This window comes from Scyliorhinus torazame, chromosome 9 (assembly GCF_047496885.1).
Source record: "Scyliorhinus torazame isolate Kashiwa2021f chromosome 9, sScyTor2.1, whole genome shotgun sequence".
Lineage (NCBI taxonomy): Eukaryota > Metazoa > Chordata > Chondrichthyes > Carcharhiniformes > Scyliorhinidae > Scyliorhinus > Scyliorhinus torazame.
In genome coordinates, this window is record NC_092715.1 from 10858220 (window position 1) to 10882036 (window position 23817).

General features: G+C 50.7%; 1 protein-coding gene across 3 annotated transcripts in view; it reads right to left on the minus strand.

Moving 5' to 3' along the window:
• Positions 1–712: 712 nt before the first annotated feature.
• Positions 713–23817, minus strand: part of LOC140429063 (growth hormone receptor-like) — a 470486-nt gene continuing 447381 nt past the window's right edge. For all 3 annotated transcript variants that reach the window (XM_072515603.1, XM_072515601.1, XM_072515602.1), the window contains exon 13: positions 713–12197. In XM_072515603.1, the coding sequence (XP_072371704.1) occupies positions 11229–12197 (969 nt within the window). In that variant the 3' untranslated portion in view covers positions 713–11228. The remainder of the gene's footprint in view (positions 12198–23817) is intronic.

Below are 23817 nucleotides of genomic sequence, written 5' to 3' on the forward strand. Positions count from 1 at the left end.
TTCTCTGCGGGACCTGGCGCCTGCCGGAACTCCACCAATCACCCCCTCCCTCACACCGGCGCACCCCACAGCCGCCCCCTTCCCGGGTGGATCGGTCCTTTCCCCGGCCCCGCCTAGGGGTAGTGAAGCAGGAAGAGACATCGCTACGCTCCCAGAGACGACAGGGCCCGAGCCATCACCTGCATCACCATTGGGGCTGAGACAATCGGGGAGGACGACCATTTGACTCATCGAATATTTATAACAAAGCAAGAAATGACTCTGTAAATAATTCAGTTGCCCAGTAAAAGCGGCATTGTAAATAGTGCTAGTAGTTTGACATCGGAGCATAGCCGCTGTGTTAGTGGCATCCGAAGTACCGACTCTGTAAACCCCTACCACCATACGGCCCACTCCCCCCGCCGGGTACCTTTTTAACAAGGGGTGAATGTGGTGGTATGCATTAGGGGTATTACGGTATCCTGTGATGCCGAGAGGCTATTGGTGGATAGACGCCGGGTCCCGATTGGATCAGCTGCCTACTGGCTCCCTCCAGTAAGGCAGAGTATAAGAGCCCGGGTTCTCCCAGCAGCCGCATGCTGTAACTGCTGCTGGGGAACAAGTCTGCGTAATAAAGCCATCGATTGACTCCTTCTCATCTCGTCCCGTGAGTGATTGATTGTGCTACACTGTTCAAATTGATGGGGCTTTTTCATATCAGCTCAGTCACTGCTTTCTTTTTGTTGATCAGCACAGTTTTAATTTTAATCATCATTTAAATTACAGCAAATCAGGGCAATGCAATCCAAGAGTTTTACAAAAACCAGAAGCTGTACGTACATAAAGGTTCAGCACTTTCAAAAATAGAACATGCAGCTTTTCTGGATTCGAGACTGGTATATAATCCATTATATACTTCACAAAATGTTGATATCTGTACTCTTGCATCTTCTTTACATTTAATTAATTAGTAAAGTACAAAATTGGGACAGAGGAACAAATACGTTCAGATTTTTACTTCCAAATAAACAAGGCTGATGCTTTAATTTTTATTCTGCCCTTGAGTTATAACATTTAGCAGCTGTTGTCCTTTCTGTGAAACAAAAGCCTTAAATCGCTTGGTGAACGAGGGAGATGGAAGATGGAGAGAGTGTAGAGGATGACGGGTGGGTGAAGGGAGTAAGGCAGTTGGAGCGTGTCGGGGGCTCATGGACGGCAACACACCCAAAGGTTCTCCAGCGTTAACATGAGTGGTGATTGGCTAGCGTAGAATTTGGCCTTAAACATTAAAAAAAATCTTGCATATTTTTTCAAACCGCCCTCGAATATTTTTCACATTGTCCAACTTGAAAGAAAACCGTTCATGAGACATAACTTCTTTCCATTTTTAATCAGTTTCTTTTTAAGCTCTGTATGGGGCAATCTCAATGTCTGTTGCGAATATTCGCCCGGACTCTAAGCTGCAAGCCAAATTACCTACCACAGGAATCCACTCTGAACTGACAGTTAAATGGCTGAGCAGGAGGGGCCTAGCCGTGTGCAGCTAGCAGAGGCAATGGGGTTTGGAAATCAGGCCACAGTCTATCTTTCCAAATTACACACAATCTCTTACTGATTTGAAGGAGTTATCAGTTAGAGAGATTCCTCGTCAGCTATATTGCAGACAGCAACGGCAAACCACTGCGGTAATTTGCCAAACATAACAATGGACCAATCCATTGCAAGTCGATGGTCGCCAACGCCCTCTTAAGGCAAGGTACCTGGCGGGGGTTCAGCTAGGTTCCCATTGGTTGGGATCAAATGGCTGAGAATTATTTGATATTTCCCACAAGTAGCAGCATTTTAAAACTCCCGAACAGATCAGCTTATCTTCTTTTGTTTTGGTAAAAAGGTGAAGGACATGAGTCCTTGGGGCCAGCACAATGTGGACAGCCAGCATTCCCAGGTGAGGTAAAGCAGGAAGAGAGGTACTAGAAGCGTGCCTTTCCCAGACCAGTCATGTTGCTGCTGCTGCACCTTCTCAGAGTGAAAGTGGGCGGGCTTCACATTCGGGTGGTCCGTGCTCTACTCGAGGAATTGGTTCAAAACTGCAAAATCCTTTCCTGGAGGATGCTTCCAGCTAGTGGATAGGATCACTGTCCCCAGTCTGGAGTGATATAAACCCAGACAGTCAAGACCAGTCTAACCCAGGGGTTTACCCAAGGCATTTTCTAAATTCGGGGACTTTTCTGAATCCAAGTAGGTTACTTCATAGAATCCCGACAGTGCAGGAGGAGGCCATTCAGCCCATCGAGTCCACACCGACCCTCTGAGAACGCACCCCCCTCGGCCCACTCCCCCATCCTATCCCTGCATCTGCAGGCTAGAGGAGAACAAGTTGTCAGATTCTCTGTGACTATCACTGGGCAACCTTATTACATCTTTTTTTTAATGTAAATTTAGAGTTACCCAATTCATTTTTTTTTCCAATTAAGGGGCAATTTCGCGTGGCCAATCCACCTAACCCTGCACATCTTTGGGTTGTGGGGGAGAAACCCACGCAGACACGGGGAGAATGTGCAAACTCCACACAGACAGTGACCCGGAGCCGGGACCGAACCTGGGAACTCGGCGCCGTGAGGCAGCAGTGCTAACCACTGCGCCACCGTGCTGCATCTATTACATCTTAACACTTACTGCAGTAAGCTAAAAGCAAAATACTTTGGATGCTGGGAATTTGAAATAAAAACAAAAAATGCTGAATCAACTCAGAGCTCCTCTGTAGAAGTGTTAACTCAAAATGTCAACTTTCTTTCTCCACAGATGTTGCCAGTCTTGCTGTGTTTTTCCAGCACCTTGTCTTATCACACTTACTGCAGTTTCCTTTAACGTCAACAACAGGGTAGAGGATAAAATGAAACCCAATCCTGACTTTAAACTGACAGATTACCGCACACTGAACTTTTAAAGAAGTTATGTTTCATGAATATATCCCATTTAATGGTGGGATGGATTTTATATATAATCTTGTTATCTGTACATCTCGAAAGGCAAAGATAGAAGATTGATTTCACAAAATGCTGAAAATAGAAGCTTGATTTCATAAAGTGCTGAAGGTTTTTAAGACAAGGTGAATTGGACGCAGCAAAAATAATACTCCCAGAATTCGATTTTCGAGACACTGACACGTGTCGCCATGTTATCATGGAAACAAGGACACTTCCTGTTACTAGGCAACAAAAGAGAGATGCAGTCGATAGCCTTGATTTTCCCCGCATTTTGGAACTGGCGATGTCACTTCTGTGACTGTTTAAAGTCACGCCCCATCAAATGAAGAATTTGGAGATGTGGCCACATTGGGAGCAAGCTTCATATTTAAGTTGCAGTTCATCCATTACTGATATGGAGCAGCATATTAAAGGGGATAAGCCACCAGAACGGTATTGTGCGGAATGTGTTTGTCCTTCTCCGAAGCAAAGCAGCTCCTCAAGGGTGATGGGATGTGCCTGACCCCAGCACTGACAGTGAGCAACTTGAGGCCCAACCTGTTATACATCGGGCCTGTAATAGCCCCGGGCAGCCCGTAAAGAGGAGATGGCGATGCAAGAAGACCTAGCAGTAATGGGTTGAGGCCCTCCAACAGGAAAAACCTCAATCTTCATAACGGATCACCCTGAGACTACATTGCAGCTCATGCCTTCACTTTGGAAAGAAAACAAACAAATAAATATGGTGTGTCTTCAATTCTTGCAAAAGTGTACCTTGTACCGATGCTCCGCTGGGGGAAGGACCACAATTTGGTTCAGTAGTTTGCATAAACTATAACATCTTACTGAAAATAGATGAGAAGTGAGTCTCCACCTAGAACACTCTCCAAAAATTGAGACAATTTCCTTCCTCATTCCTCATTATTGGTAAGGCAACACTTTACAATATGAAACAACAACAAGCATTTGTGCAGCTCCAAAGCACTGGGTATGAAGTCCTGGCCATTGTCTACAATTTGTCTTCATAAAATACCAGTTTCTACAATTCCATTATTCAGATATAATAGTTTCCAGCAACTAGGAACAAGGCCGAGTGAAAACAGGCCTTTTGGCACTCGTGAATACTTTAATCTTCAGGTCTGAAGAATGGCTTTGAGCAAAGAAATTAACCATCATCCCTCAGTCAGCAGCTTGGATAGAGAGTAATACAAATATTGCAAAATGGACCATGGTCATGGAGACCTTCCTCATGCTGTACATTGTCTGTTTAAACCACACACAGTTTAGCGGAGTTCACAAACACAACAGAACACAGAATCAAATATATATTTATTTTTAAGGTGGTGCTTCAGTTTGAGAAGATGTTGGAATAACTTTGTGCTCGGCGGGGGCGGCGATGGTGTTGAGTACTAAAGTGTCCAGAAGGGAGGGAGAAAATAAAATCAACCTCCTGGTCCTGATTCCGACCCAGAGCTGGAATTGTGTGTGTTTACAACAGAACAGGTCGCATTGGGCTGAAACTTTCTCTTGAAGAACGGCTACTTGAATTAGACCGTGGGTCGCTTGCACCCATGAAACTGCGCGCAAGCACTAGCCAGTGAGAGCTGGGTTAGGCAGGGACTTGTTTAGTGGCAGCTGGAGCTAATTATCTCAGCCAATGAATACAGAAATGTGGATTATTTTGTCACAGTGTATTAAAGTCAGGGCAAGACCGCACCCTCTATTCAATATTAGTAACCAGATTTGGGTACACACTTCTTTGCACATTTCTCTAACGAACAATCCCAAAACAGGTCAGGCAACGCACTCTCCAAGAGATGTCGCAGCAGAGTGTGGAGGAGAAATAAAAACAGCAGCTACCTTCCTTTAATATATCCTAAAGCAGCAGCAAGAGGGAGGCAGAGAGAATCCCCAGAGGTACAACCTTGTAGACAATCAGAGGCTTTCGACCTCCCCAACGTTTAATATTCTACATCAATATCTCACATCCTGTGGGAATAGAGCTCATTATTATTCTTTCTTTTATTCATGCTAGCTTCAAGCTTCATGTAAATGTGCTCAGGCCTGTGGTGTGCATTCTGCGGGAATCGATTTACTACGCAGCCCTGACTAACGTCGATCACCTGAGGAAGGAGCCGCGCTCCGAAAGCTAGTGATTCCAAATAAACCTGTTGGACTTTAACCTGGTGTTGTAAGGCTTCTTACTGACATCGTGATGATAATTGAGCAAAACGTCTTCACCCCTGATTGAGATCCTGAACATGTTACGATTGTACAAAGTCTCTGAAAACACTTCTCGTATTTAAAGAAAATTAGACACAGAAAAGTATCTACTGTAACTACCTCAAAAATCTGTCACTCTCAATTGTGATCATTTGCCTCCTAGGCTGGTTCCACACACGTAGCCTCCAGTAGAACGTCAGTTCTTTGTGAGTGCCATAATGAATACGCAGAAGCTGATGAATGAAAAATTAGCACAATCTCTGCGATTGACTCAAGTTGGTATTAAATTGATGCATTCGGATGTTAGTTTCATTGTTCCCAGTGATCCAAGAATTAGAAACTAATTAATTGATTAACTACAACTACGTTTGGTTCATTGGTATTTTTCACCTTGACTGAGGCGGCATTTGGTGCCTCTTGAGACACCCGGTGACCCAGTATTGCTGCTGCTGTGTCTTTTCGATTTATGTGACTGGGAAACAGAATGGACACGTGTTGACACTGTGTGAAGGGTGTCCCAGTGGGAGAACGCAGTTGTACTTTGTTGCCCCCCCCCCCCCCCCCCCCCAGAAGCACCGTTACACACCAAAGGTGCAGCAAAGATGCCAAGCTGACCTGTGTGCAGGGCGATGAGACGTGTCCTCAGCATGTGCCAATACTAATGGCGTCAAGCTGTTGCACATTCAGTTTTCCTTCGCATTAGTTAAAGGGGAATGAATCCAGCTACCACTGTTTTGAGGAGTATCTCAAATAGAACTGAGAAATAGATTGGGACAGAAAGCAATCAGAGCACAACTTAATTCAGTTAACTGGGAAAAGGCTCCCAGTGCGCAGTCCCAGTTGGTACGTTCAAACAGAACACGCCAATAAGGCTGTTTTCAAACTCAGACAACAGATATATCTTTAAAAATGACCTGGTCCCCAGTTCAGCTGGTACATGTTGCCAGTACATCTCTCCCCTCTCAACAGAGCTGCTGGAGGGCGCAGTTTGAACTGCACTGGAGTATTTATCATGCGACATTTGGAGTGCCGTGCTGTCCTAGGGAAGCAGCTCGCCGGGCCGCAGCATGGCTTCTGAGAGCCGGGAGACCCCGTTCCCGGGATCTACCTGCCTCGCGACGCCTCACGAGATCCGATGCATTTTTAAACTATTCATTCATGGTGTGTGGGTGTCGCTGGCTGGGCCAGCACTTACTGCCCAGCCCAGAGGGCATTTCAGAGTCAACCTGTGGGTCTGGAGTCACGTGTAGGCCAGACCGGGTAAGGACGGCAGATTTCCTTCCCCAAAGGACATTAGTGAACCAGATGGGTTTTTACAACAATCGACAATGGTTTCATGGTCATCATTAGAATTTTAATTCCAGATTATTTTTTTAATTGAATTCAGATTTCACTACCTGCCCTGACGGATTTGAACCCGGGTCCCCAGGGTGTGGCCCTGGATTACTAATCTAGCCACAATAGCACCCTGCCACTGCTTCCCCGTTGCAATGTAAATCCTGCCACAAGGGGCAGCATCATCTTTTAGAAAATCGGAATATTAGAGCGAGGCAGTAAGCCCCACTCTAATGTGCAGATTCCCGAGGTACCTGAGGCTTTGGGATTCAACCCCTTCACCTCGACGATCTCAGGCAAGTGCCGTTCAACACTGGTCCCCACACGGTCCAGGTGGAACAGCACTCGTGGGGGTCTCCCAGGAAATCGGAGGCCCCCAGCTGCAAGCCCTTGGGGCAGGGTCGTGCCCTAGCACTGCTGGCACCCAAGTGGCACTGCCAGGGTGACACTGCCAAGCTGGCATTTTCTGCGCATTTGTGATCGGGCCAGGGTTGCCCACCAGGGTGTTGCGGGGTGCGGGGGCCAGCGACGGAGGGAGTGGGTTCCTCGGTTTAAGGATCTGAGCATTCAGCCAACAACCAGGGCCTCCTGGCTGTCATGAATCATGCTGGGAGAGAGCCCCTAGTACCGGCTCACTTATCTATTGACTTTCCTGTACATACTGGAAATAGGTTGGGTAGTTACCATACTGAAGTGGTGACAGAATAGTTGCTAAGCTCCTGAAATGATTATAACATGCAGACACTTCAATGTGGTCTGCAGGAAAATGGAGAGTAAAGTCATTTTTCTTACATTGTTTCGTGGGATGTGGGCAACATTGTCATGGCCAAGGCCAGGATTTAGGGGGCGATTCTCCAATATGGAGCCCAAGTGTTTGCGCCGTCGTGAACGCCGTCGCCTTTCACGACGGTGCGAACCGACCCCGGGTACGACCGATTCTGGCCCCCAAAGGTGGCCAGCACGGCGCTGGAGCGGTTCACGCCGCTCCAGCCTCCTTGGTGCCGCGCCAACCTGCGCATGCGTGGGGGACGTCTTTAGCCCGCCGGCCCCCGACTCAACATGGGGTCGGTGTTCAGGGGCCGGCTGCGCAGGGAAGTAGGCCCGGGGGGGAGAGGCCGGCCCGCCGATCAGTGGGCCCCGATCGCGGGCCAGACCCCATCGGAGGCCCCCCCCCGCCCCCCAGGTGAAGGAGCCCCCTCCCCACCGGCCGCCCCCCGAGCGTTCCCGCAGAATACCCACCGGCATCGACCAGGGGTGAACGGCGCCGGCGGGACTCTGTCGTATTGGCGCGGCTACTCGGCCCATCCGGGCCGGAGAATCGGCGGCCCCGCCGATTCCAGCGGCCCGCGGCAGCGCAAATGGCGCCGATTCTCTGCACCTCGGAGAATCGCGCAGTCGCTCGGCGTCGTGGCGCGGTCGCGCCGATTCTCCGGCCCGGCTCGGAGAATCGCCCCCTTACTGTCCATCTCTAAATCATTCTAACTGAGGGTCAGTCTCTGTCTTCAGTGTTATTCACATTCTCCAGGGAGATAATTATATGTTACATTTGATTTGAAATAAAAATCAAGTGTTTTACTGTAACTGAACTTTTGGAAATGCATTTCTAACTGTTCCTGAGGATTGTTTAAGATGAAATATTTAATCTTGTATCATCCCTGATGCTTTCTAGTTGGCATAGGGCTATTTATATAGATATGTGGAATGGAAAGATATATATATATAATAAATATGCATTAGAAATTCCCTGCAAAAATTGAATGAAATATTGATTAACACAGTAACTATCAAGTTAGGATGGGATTGAAGATCCCATCTTGAAGATGGACGGCACGGTGGCACAGTGGTTAGCACTGTTGTTTCACAGCGCCAGGGTCCCGGGTTCGATTCCCCGCTGGGTCACTGTCTGTGCGGAGTTTGCACGTTCTCCCCGTGTCTGTGTGGGTTTCCTCCGGGTGCTCCGGTTTCCTCCCACAAGTCCCGAAAGACGTGCTGTTGGTGAATTGGACATTCTGAATTCTCCCTCTGTGTACCTGAACAGGCGCCGGAGTGTGGCGACTAGGGGCTTTTCACAGTAACTTCATTGTAGTGTTAACATAAGCCTACTTGTGACAATAACAAAGATTATCTAAGAGTGTAAGTATGATGTTTATAATGTCACTGGTAACAGGTTTACTGCTCCCTGTGTCTCAGCATATCTATTCACGGCAGACTTGGCTGCTGTTTCAATGCTGGGGGATAAACAAAGTAATATGACTGGGGGTGGGTGGGATTAATGCAAGTTGGGCGAAGGAGAAAGGGTCATTCGTCAATGTAGTATAATTAAAATCAAAGCTCCCAGGTGGACCATATTTTCTCAGTATGTTGATGGTGTGCCCATGTTTCCAACTTTATAATCGAGGAAACTTCGAGAAAATTCCTTTTTTGGTTCACATTCATGAAGGTTTTGTTAAAGTCAAACTAAGATGAAGTTCGTGAGGATTTATACAAGGGGAATATAAACAAAAGTGAGTCAGTGATTATACAAGCCTTCGCATCTGTGTAAATCCTTAGGGATATGTAGTTGCTTTGGTTACAGCAACTACAATCTATCCACACCTTCCACAAAACAAACCTCACTATTAACTATTCTTCTGTATCAACTGTTTGCAGTTATCACAATCGGTTTGTTACTAAAAAAAGAATTTACATCGTGCACAAGATTCTCGATTGAAATATCCAACTCGTCACAAAGATGGTAGAAAGTGTTTGCGTGTGTGTAATTTGGCAATGTGATGTATTCTGCATGAAGACACCCTCGGTGACCAACTCAACTAAACGCAGGGAGGTTGAAACAAAATTCTGGTTGCCGATCATATCGCCTGACCCCATAAAATCACAAACTGCGTTTCTTGCTCATTGATATCACCTGACTGTCTCTCTGACCTTCAATTGATTTTCAGTGAATTTTATCAATCAAATGCTTCCAAAATGAGGAATCGCCCCCCCCCCCCCCGCCCCCACTCCTCAACCTTACCCCGCCCACTGAAATAAACAGTTTCAAAATAATCCCAAAGGTTTGGGAAGATTTATTTTCACGTTTTGGTAAAAGATGTTGGGCGAGATCATGCGGCTGGCCTCGCCGGTGGGATCCTCTGGTCCCACTGACAGCCACCTCCCCCCCCCCCCCCGCCCACGGGTTTCCCAATGGCGGGGGTGGGTTCAATGGGAAATCCCGTTGACAGTCGCAGGACCAGAAGATCGTACCGCCAGTCACCGGGAGCGGGCTACCTCCCACCGGCGGGAAACGCGCCAGGGAAAGGCCCGAGAACCTCGCCCGAGGTTCCTTACCGGCACAAAGCACGGCTACACTGTTCCGCTAATCGCCCTCGCAGTCAAAGCAGCCCCACTGCAAATGATACTAGGATCATCTTCCAACAGGCCCTAGGACCATAGCCTTGTGTTCCCATTCTGAATCTCTAAATTAAGGATGGTGTTACCTGTAATCAGCTCTGTAATGTACGGATGTGCTGAGTGCGCGCGTGGCCAGGTTGGGGGGGTGGGGGGACGGTTGGTGAACACAGCTCTCATGAAGGTGAACAAAACAACCATATTTGCATTTGAGAACCTTTTGTGATTCTGGTTTACCTGAATCCCATGAGTGGCAGCACGCAAGGTTTCTCTCAGCGTTTCTCAGTACTCAGCAGTGGTGGTGGATGAGTGGTGAGGTACCAGAGGGTTTCTATGCGTTGGAAGGTCAGGTGATGCCAAGCTCTGTACATCTCAGTAGTTTGAGACATTCAGAAACTCCCTACTGGCCTGCTGACACTATGAGCGCGACTCTCCGACCCCTACCGCGAGAGGGATCTTACCGTCTCGCCATTGTCACCCCCACCCCCGCAGAGGGGCCCCCGGCAGCAGGACAGGCGAGCCACCAAGAAAATCCATGGACTTTGGTTTTGGTAGGGCCGAAAGATTTTGCTGGCCGCCAATGGCTTGCCGTTTCCGACCCGGGAAAACCTCCACGGGAGGGAGGTGGGGGAATGGAAAATCCTGTGCGGCTTTTGATGATATAACAGTGAGCGAAAGAGAGTTTTGTCAAGGCATTTTCCCCTCTGTGAAGTGTTCAGTTCTCCCCTTGCGGGACGGTTACGCTCATTAAAGCTTTTCACAACAGTGAGATTTGTTTGGTTGCTGAGACTCCCTCTTTTAAGGCATGGCTTCCGTTTGCAATCCCCTCCGACTAAAATAAGAGCATCGCAGCGGCCCTCCATGAACTGCCAACACCCCCTTTGCTATGCGACCCGTCACAGCCAATGCAGGGTTTCTGGGAGTGGGACCCTTCCCAATTCCTTTTGGACACAGTTTCGAGGGAGCGACGCAGTTATTGACCCTGGAAATCTGCAGGACTCCAGGCGTTCCCGAGCGTTTCAGAAGCTGGGTTGGCGAGGAACAGTGTTTCCCGGCCTTGGCGACAGAGAGCACTCTGCCAATCGTGTTCAGCTCCTTTCAACGCGGGGCTGGTTTAATTTTAGAAAAAAAAAAATCTCTTTTTTAATCTCACTCTAACAAATATAGTTGGCATTTAAAAAATAATTTTTAGTATTAATTTATCAATTGTGATATTTCACATCGGCTGTACCATTTTGCGTATTTTGGGGAATATCATTCTTAAATCATCGTACCCGAGGTCTGTTTGACGACACTGGCAGAGATAACAATGGTGAGGCCTGTGCCCCATGGCTGAAGTCAGGGAACAACATTACCAAGTTGTTCAGGCATCAGATATCCAGCTTGGATGGGTTGATTATTGCTGGGCTCATTTGGGTTCAACAGGAGGCTCTGCTGGGAGTCCACCATGTGTATTGAGGTATAGTCTGGAGCAGGGATTGTGGGATGCCTGGAGTTCCCTGTTTGTTTGCAAGAGCCGACTGTGACACTTGCTAGGCCTTCTGTGGTGAAGTAACTGCTCAGGTTGAGGTCTTCGCCGGCGTCGTGCCGGCCCAGTTTGCCCGAGCTGAGGGCACACAGCTGCATGGCGTCGGCCTCGGATGTGTAGGCCTTGTCTGGCGGCTTGGTTTTCTGACCTGCCTTTGTGTCCGGTGAGGTGTCTTTGGCCTGGGACACCTGCAGTTTGTTCTGCTGACCCGGGGACAGGAGGACGCCCCCTGTAGGGGTGATGTCACTTACCTGCGCGTAAAAGTCCATTTTCCCAAATGAGCCCTGGTTACCGAGCGGACTGTGAGGAGCTGGTTGGCTGAGCCCATGTTTAGTTACTGTTGATAATCCTTTGTCTGTGGTCACCAGCTGTGATTTACTGCAATCACACCCCTCACTGTTTGGTTGCTGGCTCCACGTGGCATCTGCACCTGAAATATCGAAAGGAACTCCGTTGTCACTCTTCACGTCTTCTTTCCTTTTACTGGCTTCCAGCTGGAGGCTGCTGAATTCGCTGTGTTTGCCAGTGGTGACTTCGTCAGAAACATCTGGTTCGTAACAACTGTCGCGGCCAGAGTCATCGTCCTTGACACTCAGGCACTTGTTGCTCTTCAGGTGGCCTTGGCCAAGGAGTCTATCTGTATCCGCCATCTCTGCCTTTCCATCGGGATCATCAAGATCGATATCAATAAACTCCACCCAGGGGTCATCGATATAAAGGTCAGACTTGTAGCTCAGGTGGTTTGCAAAAATTGAGTTCACTTCATCAATTTTACCTTTCTGTAATAAAAAGAAATTGACAAAGATATAAAGGAATATTCCGAAGACTTTAATCAAAATAGAATCTGAAAGTGATGGAAATATTCTACAATCCTCATAGCATCAGAAAAAGGGCAGATCAATGTTTCATATCAAAAAGGTTTGTAACCAATATCATTCACCTGAAACATCAATCAAACCCTTTTCAAAGCTCATGAGCCTGCTTGGCCTGGCTAACATAATGGTTTCCACGCATGGCGTATCACCGCGTGTTTATACACACCCAGCACACGTCACCACGTGTATATACACCCCCAGCACACGTCACCGTGTATGTTTATACACACCCAGCACACGTCACCACGTGTTTATACACCCCCAGCACACGTCACCGTGTATGTTAATACACACCCAGCGCAAGTCACCACGTGTATATACACCCCCAGCACACGTCACCACGTGTTTATACACTCCCAGCGCACGTCACCGTGTGTGTTTATACACACCCAGCACACGTCACCACGTGTATATACACCCCCAGCACACGTCACCGTGTATGTTTATACACACCCAGCGCAAGTCACCACATGTATATACACCCCCAGCGCACGTCACCGTGACACCCAGCGCACGTCACCGTGTGTGTTTATACACTCCCAGCACACGTCACCACATGTTTATACACTCCCAGCGCACGTCACCGTGTGTGTTTATACACTCCCAGCGCACGTCACCGCGTGTTTATACACACACAGCGCACGTCACCCTGTGTTTATACACTCCCAGCGCACGTCACCACATCTGTTTATACACTCCCAGCACACATCACCACGTGTGTTTATACACACCCAGCGCACGTCACCGTGTGTGTTTATACACTCCCAGCGCACGTCACCACGTGTGTTTATACACTCCCAGCGCACGTCACCACATGTGTTTATACACTCCCAGCACACATCACCGCGTGTGTTTATACACTCCCAGCGCACGTCACCGCGTGTGTTTATACACTCCCAGCGCACGTCACCACGTGTGTTTATACACTCCCAGCATTCATCACCGCGTGTGTTTATACACACCCAGCGCACGTCACCACGTGTGTTTATACACTCCCAGCACACATCACCGCGTGTGTTTATACACTCCCAGTGCACGTCACCGTGTGTGTTTATACATTCCTAGGGCACATCACCACGTGTGTTTATACACTCCCAGCGCACGTCACCGTGTGTTTATACACACCCAGTGCACGTCACTGCGTGTGTTAATACACTCCCAGCGCACATCACCACGTGTTTATACACTCCCAGTGCGCGTCACCGCGTGTTTATACACACCCAGCGCACATCACCGCGTGTGTTTATACACACCCAGCGCACGTCACCGCGTGTGTTTATACACTCCCAGCGCACGTCACCGCGTGTTTATACACTCCCAGCGCACGTCACCGCGTGTGTTTATACACACCCAGCGCACGTCACCACGTGTGTTTATACACTCCCAGCGCACGTCACTGCGTGTGTTTATACACACCCAGCGCACGTCACCGTGTGAGTTTATACACTCCCAGCGCACGTCACCGTGTGTGTTTATACACTCCCAGTGCGCGCCACCGCGTGTTTATACACTCCCAGCGCACGTCACCGCGTGTGTTTATACACTCCCAGCGCACGTCACCGCGTGTGTTCATACACTCCCAGCGCATGTCACCGCGTGTATATACACTCCCAGCGCGCATCACCACGTGTGTTTATACACACCCAGCGCATGTCACCGTGTGTTTATACACTCCCAGTGTGCATCACCACGTGTGTTTATACACACCCAGCGCACGTACCGCGTGTGTTTATACATCCCAGTGCGCATCACCACGTGTGTTTATACACTCCCAGTGCGCATCACCACGTGTTTATACACACCGAGCGCACGTCACCGTGTGTTTATACACTCCCAGCGCACGTCACCGCGTGTGTTCATACACTCCCAGCGGATGTCACCGCGTGTTTATACACTCCCAGTGCGCATCACCACGTGTGTTTATACACACCCAGCGCATGTCACCATGTGTTTATACACTCCCAGTGTGCATCACCACGTGTGTTTATACACACCCAGCGCACGTACCGCGTGTGTTTATACATCCCAGTGCGCATCACCACGTGTGTTTATACACTCCCAGTGCGCATCACCACGTGTGTTTATACACACCCAGCGCACGTCACCGTGTGTTTATACACTCCCAGCGCACGTCACCGTGTGTGTTTATACACTCCCAGCGCACGTCACCGCGTGTGTTCATACACTCCCAGCGCACGTCACCGCGTGTGTTCATACACTCCCAGCGCACGTCACCGCGTGTTTATACACTCCCAGCGCACATCACCGTGTGTGTTTATACACTCCCAGTGCGCATCACCACGTGTGTTTATACACTCCCAGTGCGCATCACCACGTGTGTTTATACACTCCCAGTGCGCATCACCACGTGTGTTTATACACTCCCAGTGCGCATCACCATGTGTGTTTATACACACCCAGCGCACGTCACCGTGTGTTTATACACTCCCAGCGCACATCACCGTGTGTGTTGAAACACTCCCAGCGCACATCAACGTGTGTGTTTATACACACCCAGCGCACGTCATCGTGTGTTTATACACACCCAGCGCACGTCACCGCGTGTGTTTATACACTCCCAGCGCACGTCACCGCGCCTGTTTATACACACCCAGCGCACGTCACCATGTCTGTTTATACACTCCCAGCACACGTCACCACGTGTGTTTATACACTCCCAGCGCACGTCACAAAGTGTGTTTATACACTCCCAACACACATCACCGCGTCTGTTTATACACTCCCAGCGCACGTCACCGCGTGTGTTATACACTCCCAGCGCACGTCACCACGTGTGTTTATACACTCCCAGCACACATCACCGCGTGTGTTTATACACACCCAGCGCACGTCACCACGTGTGTTTATACACTCCCAGCACACATCAACGCGTGTTTATACACTCCCAGCGCACGTCACCGTGTGTGTTTATACATTCCCAGCGCACATCACCATGTGTGTTTATACACTCCCAGCGCACGTCACCGTGTGTTTATTCACACCCAGTGCACGTCACTGCGTGTTAATACACTCCCAGCGCACATCACCGCGTGTTTATACACTCCCAGTGTGCGTCACCGCGTGTTTATACACTCCCAGCGCACGTCACCGCGTGTGTTTATACACACCCAGCGCACGTCACCGTGTGTTTATACACTCCCAGCGCACGTCACCGCGTGTGTTTATACACACCCAGCGCATGTCACCGCGTGTTTATACACACCCAGCGCACGTCAACGCGTGTGTTTATACACTCCCAGCGCACGTCACCGCGTGTGTTTATACACACCCAGCGCACGTCGCCGTGTGTTTATACACTCCCAGCGCACGTCACCGTGTGTGTTTATACACTCCCAGTGCGCGTCACCGTGTGTTTATGCACTCCCAGCGCACGTCACCGCGTGTGTTTATACACTCCCAGCGCACGTCACCGCGTGTGTTTATACACACCCAGCGCATGTCACCGCGTGTATATACACTCCCAGTGCGCATCACCACGTGTGTTTATACACACCCAGCGCATGTCACCGTGTGTTTATACACTCCCAGTGTGCATCACCACGTGTGTTTATACACACCCAGCGCACGTACCGCGTGTGTTTATACATCCCAGTGCGCATCACCACGTGTGTTTATACACTCCCAGTGCGCATCACCACGTGTGTTTATACACACCGAGCGCACGTCACCGTGTGTTTATACACTCCCAGCGCACGTCACCACGTGTGTTTATACACTCCCAGCGCACGTCACCGCGCCTGTTTATACACACCCAGCGCACGTCACCATGTCTGTTTATACACTCCCAGCACACATCACCACGTGTGTTTATACTCACCCAGCGCACGTCACCGTGTGTGTTCATACACTCCCAGCGCACGTCACCACGTGTGTTTATACACTCCCAGCGCACGTCACAAAGTGTGTTTATACACTCCCAACACACATCACCGCGTGTGTTTATACACTCCCAGCGCACGTCACCGCGTGTGTTATACACTCCTAGCGCACGTCACCACGTGTGTTTATACACTCCCAGCACACATCACCGCGTGTGTTTATACACACCCAGCGCACGTCACCACGTGTGTTTATAAACTCCCAGCACACATCAACGCGTGTGTTTATACACTCCCAGCGCACGTCACCGTGTGTGTTTATACATTCCCAGCGCACATCACTACGTGTGTTTATACACTCCCAGCGCACGTCACCGTGTGTTTATTCACACCCAGTGCACGTCACTGCGTGTTAATACACTCCCAGCGCACATCACCGCGTGTTTATACACTCCCAGTGTGCGTCACCGCGTGTTTATACACTCCCAGCGCACGTCACCGCGTGTGTTTATACACACCCAGCGCACGTCACCGTGTGTTTATACACTCCCAGCGCACGTCACCGCGTGTGTTTATACACACCCAGCGCATGTCACCGCGTGTTTATACACACCCAGCGCACGTCACCGCGTGTGTTTATACACTCCCAGCGCACGTCACCGCGTGTGTTTATACACACCCAGTGCACGTCACCGTGTGTTTATACACTCCCAGCGCACGTCACCGTGTGTGTTTATACACTCCCAGTGCGCGTCACCGTGTGTTTATGCACTCCCAGCGCACGTCACCGCGTGTGTTTATACACTCCCAGCGCACGTCACCGCGTGTGTTTATACACACCCAGCGCATGTCACCGCGTGTATATACACTCCCAGTGCGCATCACTACGTGTGTTTATACACACCCAGCGCATGTCACCGTGTGTTTATACACTCCCAGTGTGCATCACCACGTGTGTTTATACACACCCAGCGCACGTACCGCGTGTGTTTATACATCCCAGTGCGCATCACCACGTGTGTTTATACACTCCCAGTGCGCATCACCACGTGTGTTTATACACACCGAGCGCACGTCACCGTGTGTTTATACACTCCCAGCGCACGTCACCGCGTGTGTTCATACACTCCCAGCGCACGTCACCGCGTGTGTTCATACACTCCCAGCGTACGTCACCGCGTGTGTTCATACACTCCCAGCGCACGTCACCGCGTGTTTATACACTCCCAGCGCACATCACCGTGTGTGTTTATACACTCCCAGTGCGCATCACCACGTGTGTTTATACACTCCCAGTGCTCATCACCACGTGTGTTTATACACTCCCAGCGCACATCACCGTGTGTGTTTATACACTCCCACTGCGCATGACCACGTGTGTTTATACACTCCCAGTGCGCATCACCATGTGTGTTTATACACACCCAGCGCACGTCACCGTGTGTTTATACACTCCCAGCGCACATCACCGTGTGTGTTTATACATTCACAGCGCACGTCACTGTGTGTGTTTATACACTCCCAGCGCATGTTGCCGTGTGTGTTGAAACACTCCCAGCGCACATCAACGTGTGTGTTTATACACACCCAGCGCACGTCACCGTGTGTTTATACACACCCAGCGCACGTCACCGCGTGTGTTTATACACTCCCAGCGCACGTCACCGCGCCTGTTTATACACACCCAGCGCACGTCACCATGTCTGTTTATACACTCCCAGCACACATCACCACGTGTGTTTATACACACCCAGCGCACGTCACCGTGTGTGTTCATACACTCCCAGCGCACGTCACCACGTGTGTTTATACACTCCCAGCGCACGTCACAAAGTGTGTTTATACACTCCCAGCACACATCACCGCGTGTGTTTATACACTCCCAGCGCACGTCACCGCGTGTGTTATGCACTCCCAGCGCACGTCACCACGTGTGTTTATACACTCCCAGCACACATCACCGCGTGTGTTTATACACACCCAGCGCACGTCACCACGTGTGTTTATACACTCCCAGCACACATCAACGCGTGTGTTTATACACTCCCAGCGCACGTCACCGTGTGTGTTTATACATTCCCAGCGCACATCACCACGTGTGTTTATACACTCCCAGCGCACGTCACCGTGTGTTTATTCACACCCAGTGCACGTCACTGCGTGTTAATACACTCCCAGCGCACATCACCGCGTGTTTATACACTCCCAGTGTGCGTCACCGCGTGTTTATACACTCCCAGCGCACGTCACCGCGTGTGTTTATACACACCCAGCGCACGTCACCGTGTGTTTATACACTCCCAGCGCACGTCACCGCGTGTGTTTATACACACCCAGCGCATGTCACCGCGTGTTTATACACACCCAGCGCACGTCACCGCGTGTGTTTATACACTCCCAGCGCACGTCACCGCGTGTGTTTATATACACCCAGCGCACGTCACCGTGTGTTTATACACTCCCAGCGCACGTCACCGTGTGTGTTTATACACTCCCAGTGCGCGTCACCGTGTGTTTATGCACTCCCAGCGCACGTCACCGCGTGTGTTTATACACTCCCAGCGCACGTCACCGCGTGTGTTTATACACACCCAGCACATGTCACCGTGTGTTTATACACTCTCAGTGCGCATCACCACGTGTGTTTATACACACCCAGCGCACGTCACCGCGTGTGTTTATACATCCCAGTGCGCATCACCACATGTGTTTATACACTCCCAGTGCGCATCACCACGTGTGTTTATACACACCCAGCGCACGTCACCGTGTGTTTATACACTCCCAGCGCACGTCACCGTGTGTGTTTATACACTCCCAGCGCACGTCACCGCGTGTGTTCATACACTCCCAGCGCACGTCACCGCGTGTTTATACACTCCCAGTGCACATCAACGTGTGTGTTTATACACTCCCAGTGCGCATCACCACGTGTGTTTATACACTCCCAGTGCGCATCACCACGTGTGTTTATACACTCCCAGCGCACATCACCGTGTGTGTTTATACACTCCCACTGCGCATCACCAGGTGTGTTTATACACTCCCAGTGCGCATCACCATGTGTGTTTATACACACCCAGCGCACGTCACCGTGTGTTTATACACTCCCAGCGCACATCACCGTGTGTGTTTATACATTCACAGCGCACGTCACTGTGTGAGTTTATACACTCCCAGCGCATGTTGCCGTGTGTGTTGAAACACTCCCAGCGCACATCAACGTGTGTGTTTATACACACCCAGCGCACGTCACCGTGTGTTTATACACACCCAGCGCACGTCACCGCGTGTGTTTATACACTCCCAGCGCACAACACCGCGTGTTTATACACTACCAGTGCGCATCACCGCGTGTGTTTATACACTCCCAGCGCACGTCACCGCGTGTGTTTATACACACCCAGCGCACGTCACCGCGTGTGTTTATACACACCCAGCGCACGTCACCGCGTGTGTTGAAACACTCCCAGCGCACATCAACGTGTGTGTTTATACACACCCAGCGCACGTCACCGTGTGTTTATACACACCCAGCGCACGTCACCGTGTGTTTATACACTCCCAGCGCACAACACCGCGTGTTTATACACTACCAGTGCGCATCACCGCGTGTGTTTATACACTCCCAGCGCACGTCACCGCGTGTGTTTATACACACCCAGCGCACGTCACCGCGTGTGTTTATACACACCCAGCGCACGTCACCGCGTGTGTTTATACACTCCCAGCGCACATCAACGTGTGTGTTTATACACACCCAGCGCACGTCGCCGTGTGTTTATACACACCAAGCGCACGTCACCGCTAGTTTATACACTCCCAGCGCACATCACCGCGTGTTTATACACTACCAGTGCGCATCACCGCGTGTGTTTATACACTCCCAGCGCACGTCACCGTGTGTTTATTCACACCCAGTGCACGTCACTGCGTGTTAATACACTCCCAGCGCACATCACCGCGTGTTTATACACTCCCAGTGTGCGTCACCGCGTGTTTATACACTCCCAGCGCACGTCACCGCGTGTGTTTATACACACCCAGCGCACGTCACCGTGTGTTTATACACTCCCAGCGCACGTCACCGCGTGTGTTTATACACACCCAGCGCATGTCACCGCGTGTTTATACACACCCAGCGCACGTCACCGCGTGTGTTTATACACTCCCAGCGCACGTCACCGCGTGTGTTTATATACACCCAGCGCACGTCACCGTGTGTTTATACACTCCCAGCGCACGTCACCGTGTGTGTTTATACACTCCCAGTGCGCGTCACCGTGTGTTTATGCACTCCCAGCGCACGTCACCGCGTGTGTTTATACACTCCCAGCGCACGTCACCGCGTGTGTTTATACACACCCAGCACATGTCACCGTGTGTTTATACACTCTCAGTGCGCATCACCACGTGTGTTTATACACACCCAGCGCACGTCACCGCGTGTGTTTATACATCCCAGTGCGCATCACCACATGTGTTTATACACTCCCAGTGCGCATCACCACGTGTGTTTATACACACCCAGCGCACGTCACCGTGTGTTTATACACTCCCAGCGCACGTCACCGTGTGTGTTTATACACTCCCAGCGCACGTCACCGCGTGTGTTCATACACTCCCAGCGCACGTCACCGCGTGTTTATACACTCCCAGTGCACATCAACGTGTGTGTTTATACACTCCCAGTGCGCATCACCACGTGTGTTTATACACTCCCAGTGCGCATCACCACGTGTGTTTATACACTCCCAGCGCACATCACCGTGTGTGTTTATACACTCCCACTGCGCATCACCAGGTGTGTTTATACACTCCCAGTGCGCATCACCATGTGTGTTTATACACACCCAGCGCACGTCACCGTGTGTTTATACACTCCCAGCGCACATCACCGTGTGTGTTTATACATTCACAGCGCACGTCACTGTGTGAGTTTATACACTCCCAGCGCATGTTGCCGTGTGTGTTGAAACACTCCCAGCGCACATCAACGTGTGTGTTTATACACACCCAGCGCACGTCACCGTGTGTTTATACACACCCAGCGCACGTCACCGCGTGTGTTTATACACTCCCAGCGCACAACACCGCGTGTTTATACACTACCAGTGCGCATCACCGCGTGTGTTTATACACTCCCAGCGCACGTCACCGCGTGTGTTTATACACACCCAGCGCACGTCACCGCGTGTGTTTATACACACCCAGCGCACGTCACCGCGTGTGTTGAAACACTCCCAGCGCACATCAACGTGTGTGTTTATACACACCCAGCGCACGTCACCGTGTGTTTATACACACCCAGCGCACGTCACCGTGTGTTTATACACTCCCAGCGCACAACACCGCGTGTTTATACACTACCAGTGCGCATCACCGCGTGTGTTTATACACTCCCAGCGCACGTCACCGCGTGTGTTTATACACACCCAGCGCACGTCACCGCGTGTGTTTATACACACCCAGCGCACGTCACCGCGTGTGTTTATACACTCCCAGCGCACATCAACGTGTGTGTTTATACACACCCAGCGCACGTCGCCGTGTGTTTATACACACCAAGCGCACGTCACCGCTAGTTTATACACTCCCAGCGCACATCACCGCGTGTTTATACACTACCAGTGCGCATCACCGCGTGTTTATACACTCCCAGCGCACGTCACCGCGTGTGTTTATACACACCCAGCGCACGTCACCGGGTGTATTTACACACACCCAGCGCACGTCACCGCGTGTTTATACACTCCCAGCGCATGTCACCGCGTGTGTTTATACACACCCAGCGCACGTCACCGCGTGTTTATACACTCCCAGCGCTCGTCACCGCGTGTGTTCATACACTCCCAGCGCATGTCACCGCGTGTGTTTATACACACCCAGTGCGCATCACCACGTGTGTTTATACACACCCAGCGCACGTCACCGTGTGTTTATACACTCCCAGTGCGCATCACCACGTGTGTTTATACACACCCAGCGCACGTCACCGCATGTGTTTATACATCCCAGTGCGCATCACCACGTGTGTTTATACACTCCCAGTGCGCATCACCACGTGTGTTCATACACTCCCAGCGAACGTCACCGCGTGTTTATACACTCCCAGCGCACATCACCGTGTGTGTTTATATACTCCCAGTGCGCATCACCACGTGTGTTTATGCACTCCCAGTGCGCATCACCACGTGTGTTTATACACTCCCAGCGCACATCACCGTGTGTGTTTATACACTCCCAGTGCGCATCACCACGTGTGTTTATACACTCCCAGTGCGCATCACCACGTGTGTTTATACACACCCAGCGCATGTCACTGTGTGTTTATACACACCCAGCGCACATCACCGCGTGTGTTAATACACACCCAGCGCACGTCACCGCGTGTGTTTATACACACCCAGCGCACGTCACCGCGTGTGTTTATACACTCCCAGCGCACATCAACGTGTGTGTTTATACACACCCAGCGCTCGTCACCATGTGTTTATACACACCCAGCGCACGTCACCGCGAGTTTAAACACTCCCAGCGCACATCACCGCGTGTTTATACACTACCAGTGCGCATCACCGCGTGTGTTTATACACTCCCAGCGCACGTCACCGCGTGTGTTTATACACACCCAGCGCACGTCACCGGGTGTATTTACACACACCCAGCGCACGTCACCGCGTGTTTATACACTCCCAGCGCACATCACCGCGTGTTTATACACTCCCAGCGCATGTCACCGCGTGTGTTTATACACACCCAGCGCACGTCACCGCGTGTGTTTATACACTCCCAGCGCTCGTCACCGCGTGTTTATACACTCCCAGCGCACGTCACCGCGTGTGTTTATACGCACCCAGCGCACGTCACCGCGTGTTTATACACTCCCAGCGCATGTCACCGCGTGTGTTTATACACACCCAGCGCACGTCACCGTGTGTGTTTATACACTCCCAGCGCACGTCCCCATGTGTGTTTATACACTCCCAGCGTGCGTCACCGCGTGTTTATACACTCCCAGCGCACGTCAACGCGTGTGTTTATACACTCCCAGCGCACGTCACCGCGTGTGTTCATACACTCCCAGCGCATGTCACCGCGTGTGTTTATACACACCCAGTGCGCATCACCACGTGTGTTTATACACACCCAGCGCACGTCACCGTGTGTTTATACACTCCCAGTGCGCATCACCACGTGTGTTTATACACACCCAGCGCACGTCACCGCATGTGTTTATACATCCCAGTGCGCATCACCACGTGTGTTTATACACTCCCAGTGCGCATCACCACGTGTGTTCATACACTCCCAGCGAACGTCACCGCGTGTTTATACACTCCCAGCGCACATCACCGTGTGTGTTTATATACTCCCAGTGCGCATCACCACGTGTGTTTATGCACTCCCAGTGCGCATCACCACGTGTGTTTATACACTCCCAGCGCACATCACCGTGTGTGTTTATACACTCCCAGTGCGCATCACCACGTGTGTTTATACACTCCCAGTGCGCATCACCACGTGTGTTTATACACACCCAGCGCATGTCACTGTGTGTTTATACACACCCAGCGCACGTCACCGCGTGTGTTAATACACACCCAGCGCACGTCACCGCGTGTGTTTATACACACCCAGCGCACGTCACCGCGTGTGTTTATACACTCCCAGCGCACATCAAC